Raw genomic sequence first — 12,876 nt, forward strand, 5'->3', positions numbered from 1 at the left:
AAAATGGCAGTAGTAAGAGCACCTACCTCACAGGGTTTGGGGGAAGATCAGATGAGAACCCTCTACACATCTTAAAGGATTACATCACTCTCATTGTGTTTTTCATTTTTATGCTCTGGTAGGAACCTCCTTGTGATAATAGTACCCCTGGTTACCCATAGCCCTCTTGGATTCACTGCTGAATGCAAGTATTTCAGACCCTGTGGATCTTTGGGCAGGCTGGCATAAAGCAAGCAGGGCACCCTCTCCATGCTTCTTCTTGAGCAGCCCCAGATCATCCCCTGCCACATCCTTCCTCCCCCTCCCCCAGACAGCTTTGGATGATTCTTGGGAATAAGAATTGTTTTATCCTGTAGCCCCCATCTTAGACCAGGGGACACCACGTAGTGAGCACTTTAATACATATTTGTGGATTAATAGCTTAAAATTTAATGATCAGACTGTACTTCACAGAGTGAGTTTTACAAAACATGAAAAAAATCATGTGAAGATTGCAAGGGCTACAGCCCTTTTTCAAGGTGACCTCGGTCAGATGTGGTTTTCACCCCCTTTCACTTCTCATTTCTGGGGAAATCCCAGAAAATAGATGTAAGCAGCATGGTTCACTTAAAAAGAGAAACAGTTTTGATTCTGAGACCATGCCCTTAACCATGGAGAGCAATCCTCTAAGGGGGAACACAATTGGTATACATTGCTTTTACACAGTGGGATTCTGGGATCATTTGGAACCTACGGCAAGAGTCAACTGCTAAATTTCTGTGTGAGCCTTTCCATCTTGGAAATGGGCAAATTACAAGTTACAGCTTGCTATGTTGATTTGTTGATTGTCTAGATTTAAGAAAATGATGGAAAAATTGTTAATGGTGCAGGTTAAACTTAAAAGTGACTCTAGGGGTGGCTAGGTGGCGCAGTGGATAAAGCACTGGCCCTGGAGTCAGGAGTACCTGGGTTCAAATCTGGTCTCAGACGCTTAATAATTACCTAGCTGTGTGGCCTTAGGCAAGCCACTTAACCCTGTTTGCCTTGCAAAAACCTAAAAAAAAGTGATTCTAGCTACATTTCCTTCCTCACATGAGAGTCAGTTCTTAAACATTTACCAGCACATCTCTTCTTTTACCCCTTTACATCAGGAAGCTGCCCTGGGCATCCTGAGTTATTCAAAACCAGTTTGATGGAAGACTGGCAGTAGGGCTGATTGGAGAAAGTAAGTGAAGGAAAGACAGAGAGCCATAGACTCATCAGAGACTTACAGTGAGAAGCAAGTTTTTAGACTTTTAGTTCAAATCACTCAGGAGGTGAAATGAGGATCAGAGTTATAGGCACCCAAATGGGTTAATCACCTCACTTTTCAGTTGATTTTCTCAATTGAAAAAAATGAATTCAATGCAGAATGGAAGCTGCTTGAGGGCAGGGACTGAGGTTTTTATTTTTATCTCAGGAGTCAGTGTGGAAAGAAGACTAGTTATTAGGTTCCAGAGCCTTCAGAGCCCTCCTGAGAGCTTACTTTGGTGGGACTTTGGGTAAACAACACAGCAATAAGAGGTTGCATTTATGTAGGGTTTGTAAAATATTTAAATGCATCATCTCAACCTGGGCCTCAGTTTCCCCTCTGCAAAATACCCCTCCAAGGCAGCATTTAGAAGCCTGTGGTTTTTCTCCCCAGCACTTTGCACACAGATGCTTGGTGTGGGTTGGATTGTGTCTGGGCTTCTTCACCACTTCAATGGCAGGGCTTGAAATGGCAATGTGGCTTGAAACCACTTGGAAGTGGGGTCACACACATGATAAAGTCACTGGATTCCTTGGAATTGTGCTTTTCAAATAGTTGAAAGAAATGATAAATGTCAGTTGGAGACTAGTGAAAATAAAGATGGGACCCACCTCTAGGGATACCCCTCTTTCCCACCCATCACCTCACCTCACTGTATGATTTGCTACTTCCAGGTCTGAATTTTATAAGCCTCCGGGGGTTGGAGCAGGATTAGAAACCAGATGTTTGGACTCCTGGGCTCAGGACAATCTGGCCTCCTTCAGTGCCTCTTCCTACCGAAAGTGTTTGTGTTGTTCTCTGTTCCTTCTTATTCCATCTGAAGCCTGTTCTTCCTGTCCTGTGTGCTAAACCTTGGAGAGATAGCTTGGGGTTTACAGGCCCTCAGTCATCTGGGCTCACATCATTTGCTCCACCGCAGGTCCTAAAGCGAGCCCAACTGGTCATTGTTGGACTCAGATGACTTACAGTGAGCGTAAACTGCAATTGTTCCTGTTTTGGTCACCATCCAGTCGCTTCTTTCCCTCCAAGACTGAGCCTGTTTTCCATTTGGTCCAGGTCAAAGCGGCCATTCTTAGCTTCCTTCCTTTCTCACCTGCCTTCATTGCCAAATGGGTCAAACCGAGAGCAGATAAAGTCCTTAACTTAGAGAGGCCAAGGTCTGCCCTGCCTCCTCAGCCATCTCCAGGCTGGCTGTGGAGGAGGAAGTGCGACTGATGGCTTTGCTCAGCACCTCCTCAGGGCCATCAAACTCACTGTACATCATGGCATGGCCTCCCCAAGATCCTGGCCCCTCATCGACCCATATTAAAGAGTGAGACCATCAGCTTCTCCCTCCCTAAAAGTGCATTTGAAAAGAGATGTTGATCTCCATATAGATATGGATGTATGTAGTCCAGTACTGAGCGGCATGTTTAGCTTTCATCACATGATTTCTGTTAACAGCCATGGTGAGCTAGGGCATCTCACTCTTCCTCCACCACGTCATACTGTTCTTTATGTGCACTACCAGATGTATACCCGCCCTTACTTTGCATCTGGAACTGTCATTCTTGCTTTTCTTTTGTAAACATTTTCCGCAAGGCCACGGGGGGAAGCGGCTTGCCCCCGGCCACACGGATTTGCACTCAGGTCCTCCTGCCTCCAGGGCCCCCGTCTACCCTGATTTGCACACAGTTGCGGAGCGCGTGTGCTGCTATGTCTCAGCGCGGGGCCTTTCGTACACAGCCCATGCCAGAGCCACGCGTGCCCGGCCGCTGGGCTGCCCCCGCGGGAGCGGGTCGGAGCGCGCAGCCCCAAGCGCCCGGGGCCGGGCTCTCCGCAGCCAGGCCGCGGCCCCGGGAGCCCCGCCGAGCCCCCGCGGCCCCGGGAACACTTCGAAGAGCCGCCCCCCCCAGCTGTGCTTGCAACCCCGGCTCCCCGCGCTCCGGGGCGCCTCCGCGGCCCCACGGACCCCGGCTCTCCGGCACAGTCGCCCCTCTGGCCAGGCCCGTTGCTGCCCCCCGGCCCGGGGCCCTGTGCCGGGCTCCGGGGGGCGGGCCGGCGGCGGAGGAGGAGGAGGAGGAGGGGGCCGGGCCGCGGCGCTGCCAGCCCCTCCGAGGGGGCGGGCGCCCCTCTGCTCCCCGCCCCTCGCTCTCCCAGCCGCGGCGGCAGCAGGGGCAGCCGCAGCCCGGCCCGGCCAGGGGACGCCGCCCGCGCGGACTGCCAGCCCGGCCCCGCCGCCGCCCCGAGCGCCCCAGGCTCCGGCCCCCCGGGCGGCCCGCATGGACGCGGCGCCGAAGCGGGGCCGGCCGGAGGAGCGCCTGGCCGAGGGCCCCCCGCCGCTGCCGCCGCCCCCCGCGGGGCGCCAGGCCGAGGAAGAGCTGGAGCCCGAGCTGATGGAGCAGGGGGAGGAGGAGGAGGAGGAGGAGGAGGAGGAGGAGGAGGAGGAGGAGGAGGAGGTGGACCCCCGGATCCAGGTGCGGGGCGGGGGGCCGGGGCGCGGGACCTTCTGGCGGCGGCTCTGCGGCGCCCCGCCCCTGCCGGGGTCCGGAGCCCCCAGCCCGCAGCACCCGCTCCCGGGGATGGGCGCGGTACTCCGGCCCGGACTGCAGGCAGGGGAGGGGGCTGCTTCAGGTGGGGCGGGGCCGGGCTTTGGGGAGACGAGGTGGGAGGGTCCTGGGGGGCCCCCACGGGCCGGGCTCGCGGGCACCAGCCGGTCGCCACCTCCTGCAGGAGCATCGGGGCTGGGAAGGACTAGCGGTGCCAAGGGAGACGGACAACAAAGGACGAAGGGGGGGCCGGTGGGAGGCTCCCGACCCGGCACCGGCTGGGCGGGGGGCGAGATGGGGGCCCTGCCTGTCCCCCTTGGGGCAGTGACTTCGTGGGAGCCCCTGATCTCCAGCTCTGGCCGGGAAACTGCCCAAGCTCCCCGCGCGCCGAGGCGGGACTGGCCCCGCGATTCGGGGACCCCGCCGTGGGCATCCGATCTCCCCCAGGGCCCCTAGGCTGCCCAGGCCCTGGGCTTTCCGGCCAGGGTGTGCAGGTGCCCCCGGCCCCAGGCGCCGTGAGCCACTGGAGCATCCCCCTTCCCCTTTCAGTGCTGGCCAGCGTGGTTTCATTGTCACTTTGCGGGGCTCCCACTGCAGCCCAGCCCCTTGGCCTGAGTCCTCACGGCAAACCCCCTTTTTGTCCTTCTCCTTGGGGCAATGGGCAGCGAGTAGGGACAGGAAGGAGCTCAAGCTGCCCCCAATAGGGGGGCAAGGGGGCCTTCTCTTTTCTGCCTCCTAAATCCAAGTTAGAAGACCCCATGAGGTCACAATGCCACCTGAGATCTAGGTGGGAAAAGGCACCTTCTCCCCGATCCCTAGAATCTCCTCCACCACACAATACAATGGATTATTTTTTCCAGGACCCGGCCTCTCCCTCCACCCCAGGGTCATTTTTCTATTGCTTAAAAGCTCTTATGCAATTGTTCTTATCCCTAATTGGTTTTTCAGTTCACAAATCAATTAAAAGATCATTTTTAACTCTGTGGATGGGGTTTGAATGAATTGTTGGAACCGATTAGCCAGATAAAGGCCAGGTGGGAAATTGAGAATGATGTTTTTGAATGAAAATATTCAAGCTGGACCCCTTGAAACCAGGGCTCCCCACCACCCCCTCTTTGGAGGCTTTTCAGAGCGAGCTTCTTTGTTTCCAGAGTACAGATCTTTCGACTTTCACTCTCCCTTTTATGAACCCCGATTTTCAGGGGAGGGGGCAGGGTCATAAGAACAGTTAGCCATTTTCAAAACAGCTGGGGAGATTGCCCAGCTGGCAGTATTGTTAAAAAAAAAATCCATTCATGGACAAAGAAGGAAAAAAAACCCTGCAGCTCCTTCTGAGCTATTGACAGAAGTCGGATCTTTGATTTAGACCACTTAGAGTTTGGCGAGCTGGGCAGATTCTTGACCTCGATTTATTTTTAGACTTCTAGGTTTCCTTTCTTATCTTGTTAAAAAGTCACCTCTTGGTGCTGGGACACTCGCCTATACCAAGGAGCCAGCTTCTGCCACTCTGAACAGTCACATTCCTGGAAGAAGTCTTTACACTGGCAAGCAAAGAAAAATAACCCTTGTTGGGATTACCAGAAAAAAGAAAAGACTCAGTCTTAAAACCTTCCCTATATTTACCCACACTTAAATGGAAGGTTTCACCATTTCCCTCTTCCCCCTTCACTAGGGACCCCTTTCATGGAAAGGTTTTTAAAACATGAGAAAAGTTCATGTTTCTGTTTCTGGTTAACATTCCAGCCAGGGCCTGAGCTATTTTCTTTGGGATGGTTGTCAGGCATAATAATTCTCTCCTATTTTGTTCTCTTTGTGTCTGCTTCCAGGTAATATGCACTATCTTTGTTTTTAAAAACAACAAAAGAGCCAAACAAAACTATAACTCTTTAAACTAAGGGTTTTTAACCTTTTTGTGTGTGTCATATTCCCCTTGGACAGTTAGGTGATGCCTATGATCCTTTTCTCAGAAGAACGTTTTTAAATTATTGAAGGAGATGCTAAATTCTAATTAGAGATCAGTGAAGATAGAGATGTAATGTTCCCCCCCCCCCAATCCAAGTTTGCAAACCCTTCTGGTTAGTAGCCCCTGCTTTAAATGATGTTCTTCTTTCCCCAGGGAGAACTGGAGAAGCTAAACCAGTCCACAGATGACATCAACAGACGGGAAACTGAGCTTGAGGTAGGGATTTCTGTGAAAGGATTTCCACCAGGGTGTCCCTATCTCTCTCTGTCTCTCTCCTCTCTCTGTCTCTGTCTCTGCTTTTTGTCTCTCTCTCTCTCTCTCTCTCTCTCTCTCTGTTTCTCTCTCTCTCCTCTCTCTCTCTGTCTCTCTCTATCTCTCTCTCTCTCTCTGTCTCTGTCTCTCTCTCTTGTGTGGTGTGTGTGTGTGTCTCCTCTCTTTTGGCCTATTGTTAAGATTTTAATACTTGTGAGATGAGTGTTGGGGCTCCTTCCTTGGAAAGAAGCTACCTGAAATATTGGGGTTCTAACAGCCAAGCTGAGCCTGGCTCCTTGTTTGTTCATATACTGCTTTTCAAGAGTGGAGCTGGCTAGGTGAAGTCCAGTCTCAAAGGTCTGCATTGCATCACAGACTTCGTGTAAATCTGATGGATCTTGGGGTCCAGAAAAATCTCCTCCCATCCAGATGAGTAAATCTCCCCTCCCTTTGCTTGGGAACTGTTAAAGGCTCCTGGAGAATAGAGATTGTATCTAATTCTTAATCTCTCCAGTGGCTAGCACAGTGTTGGTATACAGCAGGTGCTTAATAAATACTTGTCCATTGATCTACCTCTATATCCCCAGCCTTTCAGATAGGACCCCTACTCCCTCCCCCCATGTTTGATAAAATTTTGTTGAATTATTGAACTGAGAATAATGAGTTTTGAGGAAATCACAATATCTTGGGATGGCTATTTTAATTTTTTTGTATCCTTGTTGCTTTCTCATGTTTATTCAGTCTGGCTATGGAAAGAAAGGGCCGAATTGGCAAATTAGAGCCCCTTCCTTTTCCTGGATGTCATGGATAGTCTTTTGAAGGCTGTTTAGCAAGCAAGGTCTTTGGTCTGAGAAAAATTCTAAAGGGAGAGTTTGGTGTACATTTTATAAAACCAAAATGTACTAGTTTAGTGCCTACTGTATGCTTTTGGGCTAAATTTATTTTCATTTTCTTCATGACTACCAGTTGTTCCTAGTCCCATCTATTGGAAAATTTGAACAATTTCTCTTTGTTTGGATGCTCTTGGGGGGAGCGGTCTGAATCCCATAAATTGAATCAGTATTTCTCTCTGCAGGGAGAATTAAGGCTTTAACAAGAAAGTAGTTACACTGATTAGTTTTTGTGACTGGATAAATCATGTCCTCTCTTTGGGTCTCATTTTTCTCATCTGTAAAATGGGGAGAGAAGATGAGAGTTGATTTCCAAGTCACTTCTAGATTTAAATCTGCTATCAAAGACAAATGTAAACAAAAAGAGAAGAAAATCTCTGGGCTCTTCATTTGTCCCTGAGTGGTACTTTTGTAAATAAGATTTAAGTGTTGACAGAATAATTTGCTAGCATACTCTGCCAGCTTCTATTTCTGTGCCCCAGATGTAGGCAGATTAGAGGCCCAGTAGATGGAGTTGGATCTGGAGCCAGAGGATCTGGGTTCAAATTGAGCCTCAGAAACTTTCTAGCTGTGTGACCTTCATCAAGTCAATTCATCCTGTTTTCCTCAGTTTCCTCATCTGTAAGATGAGCTGGAGAAGGAAATGACAAACCATTTCAATATCTCTGCCAAGAAAGCCCAAAATGGGGTCATGAAGAGTCATACACAACTGAACAACAAATCCAAGCTTGAAGTTAGCCATGGCAATCTGAACTTGGGGATTGGGTTGCTTTGGGTTCAGATGGGTTAAAGTCATTTCAGCTAAACAAATTAGGAGAGAATGAAAGAAATACAGGATTAGAGATCTGGAACAAAGTCTCTTCTCTATTGTATGTGGTGTTGGCCTGGTGAAGTCCTTCAGAATTATGGTTTTAAGTGCATAAAATAAATTACATAAGATTACAAAAGAAACTGAGTATATTGAAATAAAGATTAACTTCTCTTATCCCCAGGATGATAGATCTAAAAATCTAAGGACCCAGGTTAAGAAGCTTTGATTTAGAAAGAGCATTGGCTGGTTCTGGGTTCAAATCCTTCTCTGACACCTCTGTGATCATGAACAGGCTTCTTTTCTCAACTGATCAATGAATTAGCTTATTCTTGTGTTTTGTTTATTTTTTCCAACCAATGGATTGGTAGTTTTCGACAATCATTTTTTGGCATAGTTTTGAGTTTCCCATTTTTCTCTTCCTCCCCACCCCATGACAGAAAGCAATTTACTATAGGCTGTATATGTAAAACCATGCTAAACACAAATCTATATTAATTATGTGGTGAAAGAAGAATCCAGTCAAAATGAAAAAATAATTAAAAAATACCCATGGCAATTTTTAAAAACTGAAGATAGTAAGCTTTGGTCTACATTTAAACCTCTGGTCCCTTCTCTGGATGCAGATGGTATTTTCCATCACAAGACTTTTAGAATTGTCTTTGAACATTGTCCTGCTGATACGAACACGTCCATCCTAGACGATCACCACCCAGTCTTGCTGTTGGCGTGTACGATGTTCTTCTCATTCTGCTCGCTTCACTCAGCATCACTTTGTGCAAGTTAGACTAGTTTTTAAACTCATCTAGCCATGAGTTTTCACAGCTGTAAAATGAGTAGGTTGAAGTGCCTGCGACCTCTCAGGAAGGAGCTTTATAGGTAATCTGGGTCAATCCTTTCATTTGACAGATGAGTAAACTGAGGTTCAGAATGAGGTTCAGGGACTGTACTGGAAAGTGAACTCGGCCCTCTTTTTGGGATGACTTGAACCACTGCTAATATTTCTGACCTTTTTTGAGGTCAATTATAGAAATTTGTGGACAAACTGAGTAAACACATCTTAGTACAAATAAGCAATGAAAACTCAAGCTCTGGCTATGAATTAGAAGGAATTCTGGGGATTGGTAAATACAGGTGGCCATTGTGAAAAAAAGCTTCTCCCTTGAGAGGGTTTCTGTTGACTGTGACTCTTTTCTTGATTTGTGAGGCTAATGTACAATTTGACCCATTAATGAACTTGTCAGGACTTTCTTTACAACCTTATTTCAGATGCACTTAGTTGTCTCTAGGTGAGGGGCAACTATGCAGGCAGGTGCTTCCTGCCCCCCCACCCACCCACCCAGTAGGGTCCAAAGCAGACATCCTCCTGTTCTTTATTGTTCCCAGAAGGGAGAAAGAGGAGGGAGGAAGGCCGATAATATTGTGGTAATATTGTGGTCCAGGAAAACTGTGAAAGGGTGGGGCAGTTGCTGTCTGGTTGATCTAATGGGTGTCATAGCCAAGAGTGACTAATAGGCTTTGTAAGCAAAAACACATTTGAGTCAATGTGAGATCATAGGTTCAGAGATGCAGGAGACTTTTGGAATCACCTGTTCTGTTGCCTCTATTTTCAAGATAGGGAAACTGAGGCCAACTTACCCATATAACCTCAAAATGGAACAGATAGTTTTTGTGATGCCAAGGGATAGGGGAAGGCACTGCAGGACCTAGGACATGGATATGAAATAGTCTGTCATTCAGGGTTTAGGCACGTTGGTATCCTTGTACACTTTTTATTGATTTTCTATTATTATTTTAAAGTTTTATTTGCCCTTGGTTTTTACATCATAGCATTTCCTCTTAATCCTCTCCACCTTTTTTTTTTTTTTTTGGTGGGGAGAGAATTTGAGCGTATAAATTTCTTAGTATAGAGAACTGCCAGGTGAGAAAACCTCTACTAAAGCAGATTGGCAATGTTCCTGCAAAAGAAAGTTGCTCAGGGCACTGAACAGTTTAGTGACTTGTCCAGAGTCTCACAACCAGATTGTATTAAAGATAAAACGTGAATCCAGATTTTTTTTTTTCTGATTTTGAGGTCATCACCACAAAGAAAAAGGAAATCAGTACAATAAAACTAATTGATGTTATGACTGGCTGATAGCACATGCATCCTCATTCTGCATCCATAGCTCAGTCCTTCTCTAGGAGGAAAGTGGAGACAATGAAAGAGAATTTTAAATGATTTTTTTCTATGTTCTCCTTTTCTGTCTTGGATTTTATGTCTATTGATACCCACTACAGTCTTTGACAATTTTTTTATGCCATCTGTCGCTAGTATTCTGATACCAACAGATGGAAAGTCAAGGTGTGCAAAAGGATATATATATATATATATATATATATACATATATATATATAATATATGATATAATATAATTGAATATAATATTCATATAAATAAAATATTATTTATATTTATAATTATCCAATCATATAGTGTTTAGCAGTCTGCAAAGTGCTTTCCTCAAAGGACCGTTAAGCTTGCTTAAATTGAGATTCAGAAAACCCAGATTCAAATCTCAACTTACTTAAAACTGTATTCCATTGATCTGGACCTTAGTTTCCTTATGTATAAAATAAGGATTAGGCTGAACATTCTTTTAAAAAGCCCATTTTTAAAATTTTTGACCTTCATTGCTTAAAATTTGAGTTCCAAATTCTCACCCTTCTTTCAATCTCTCCCCACCCATTGAGAGGCCTAGTAATGTGATCTCAGTTATTTATGTGAATTCATATAAAACATATTTACATGTGAGCCATGTTATAAAAGAAAAAGAAGAAAAAGTAAAAAAAATATCCTTTAATCTACACTCAAGATTTGTTGGTTCTCTCTATGGAGGTGGATCGCATCTTTCATTATGGGTTCTTCAAAATTGCCTTTAGTATCTATATCGATCATCAAACAATATTGCTGTTATTGTGTACAATGATCTGGTTCTTCTCCCTTCATTTTATATCACTTCTATAAGGCTTCCCACATTTTCTGAAACTATCCTTCTTGTCATTTCTTTATTATTTTTTTAAAGGTTTTTGCAAGGCAAATGGGGTTAAATGACTTGCCCAAGGCCATACAGCTAGGTAATTATTAAGTGTCTGAGCCCAGATTTGAACCCAGGTACTCCTGACTCCAGGGCCAGTGCTTTATCCACTGCGCCACCTAGCCACTCCCTTCTTGTCATTTCTTAAAGCACAGTAATATAGTATTCCACCATAAGTCACAACTTGTTCAGATTGAATATACTTTTTTTCAAAATATATTTCACTTTCTGCCCAACTATATTTGTTAAAAACAAGTTGGTTTTTTGTTGTTGTTTTTGTGTTGTTTTGAGTTCCAAATTCTATCCCTCGCCTCCCTCTCTGAAATGTTAAGCAATCCGATATAGGTTATACTTGTGCAGCCATGTACACCATTTCCATTTTAGTCATTTTGTTTACGAAGACTCAAGTAAAAGAAATGAATGAAAGTGAAAAATAGTTTGTATTTGATGATTATCAATTCTTTTTCTAGAGGCAGATAGTATGTTTCATTATTAGTCCTTTGAGATTCTCTTGGATCTGAGAATAGTTAAGCCATTCACAGTTCCTCACTGAATAGAAATTACTATTACTGTGGATGATGTTTTCCTGGTTCTGCTCATTTTACTTTGCATTAGTTCATGTAAGTCTTTCTAGTTTTTTTCTGAAATCATCCTTTTTATCATTTCTTACAGCACAATAATATTCCATTACAGTAATTTAGCACAGCTTACTTAGCTCTTCCGAAATAGTGATTTCCACTCAGATTAAATATTCTTTAAATCCTCTTTCGTCTCTAAATTCTATGACAATGGGGCATTCACAGAGTTCCTTTTTTTCTTGGTTAGCAAACTATGTGTTGTTGCTGAAGTAGCAAGATGTAGTCAGGCACTAGAAACCCTCGATTCTAGTTTTACCAGTGACTAGTCCTGTGACCTTGGATGGGTCCCTTAACCCAAGCCTCAGTTTCCTCATCTTAAAAATAAAGGTAACATAGGGTGTTGGGATCACAGATTTAGAGCTGAAAGGGACCACAGAGGCTATCCTGTCTGACCCTTTCATTTTACAGATGGGGAAACTGAGACAAACAGAAAATGAAATGATTTGTCTAAGGTCATATACGTCCTTCCTTCATAAGATAGTTGTTAGCATATATATGTATATATGCATATATATATGTGTATATATATATATATATATATATATATATATATATATATATATATATAAGCCTTCATGATTGCCAAGTGATAAGCTAGGGCAAGGGAGATTATTCTGTTTCTGCTTTGGGGTGGTTTTGTAAATAGGTTTTTAGCATGATGACTCTGGCCTAGAGTCTGAACCTGTGCCAACAACTGGTTTTCTAAGCCCCCCTTTTTCCCAATATAAACATGACCTAATAATCCAAGCTTATTCTGATGACAGCTTCCAGTTAACTACCCACTTTACTCACATCATTTTGACTGTGTTGAACTTTGCTGTCCCTTTTTGACTTTGTCCTAAATTCTAAAGATCAATGTGGCTAACTCATCCAGATTAAACCTGAGGGCCAAGAACCAGGTTTCCTCCATCTGTGAGTTTGGAAGATGCCCATCTTCCCTGGGTAGAGTAGGAAAAAATTCTTGAATTTGGATCCAGAGAATTTAATTTTTATCTCTGACACTAACCTTGGAATATGCCTTGAGATGAGTAATCTGTTTTCTGATCTGTAAAATGGGTTGGATTGGATGGGGGTTCTGTTTCTTTCTAATTCAGAATCCTATGAGCCTCTGAAATGATTTGTTGAATAAATGAATGAATGAATTCAGCAAAGAAGGAATTAGCCTTTAAACTAAAGAGGATCTGTACCCTTGGATGTAGACTTTTGGTTGGAATGTCAATTTGGGGGGCATATGGAGAAGGGTAGGGTCAGCTTAGGTGATTTCACCAATAGAGGAATCTTCCCTGGGGAGAAAACTTCATCTCCCAAAGGTGATCAATACCTTCATTGTAATGAATGATCTTGGAGACATGCTCCTAGTGTTGAGAGATTGTTAATCTTAGGGAAATGCTCTCAGTGTTGAGAGGTTGTGACTTGCCCTAGGGTTTTATGACCAATATGTGTGTCAGAG

The 12,876-nt window shown here is 44.8% G+C and overlaps 1 protein-coding gene across 4 annotated transcripts in view; it reads left to right on the forward strand.

The window, feature by feature from the left end:
• Window positions 1-3,516: 3,516 nt before the first annotated feature.
• The window catches only part of SH3BP5 (SH3 domain binding protein 5), an 81,807-nt gene continuing 72,447 nt past the window's right edge, over window positions 3,517-12,876 (forward strand). For all 4 annotated transcript variants that reach the window (XM_074195779.1, XM_074195780.1, XM_074195782.1 and 1 more), the window contains exons 1-2: window positions 3,517-3,726; window positions 5,915-5,977. In XM_074195779.1, the coding sequence (XP_074051880.1) occupies window positions 3,532-3,726; window positions 5,915-5,977 (258 nt within the window). In that variant the 5' untranslated portion in view covers window positions 3,517-3,531. The remainder of the gene's footprint in view (window positions 3,727-5,914; window positions 5,978-12,876) is intronic.

Source organism: Macrotis lagotis, chromosome 7 (genome assembly GCF_037893015.1).
Source record: "Macrotis lagotis isolate mMagLag1 chromosome 7, bilby.v1.9.chrom.fasta, whole genome shotgun sequence".
Lineage (NCBI taxonomy): Eukaryota > Metazoa > Chordata > Mammalia > Peramelemorphia > Peramelidae > Macrotis > Macrotis lagotis.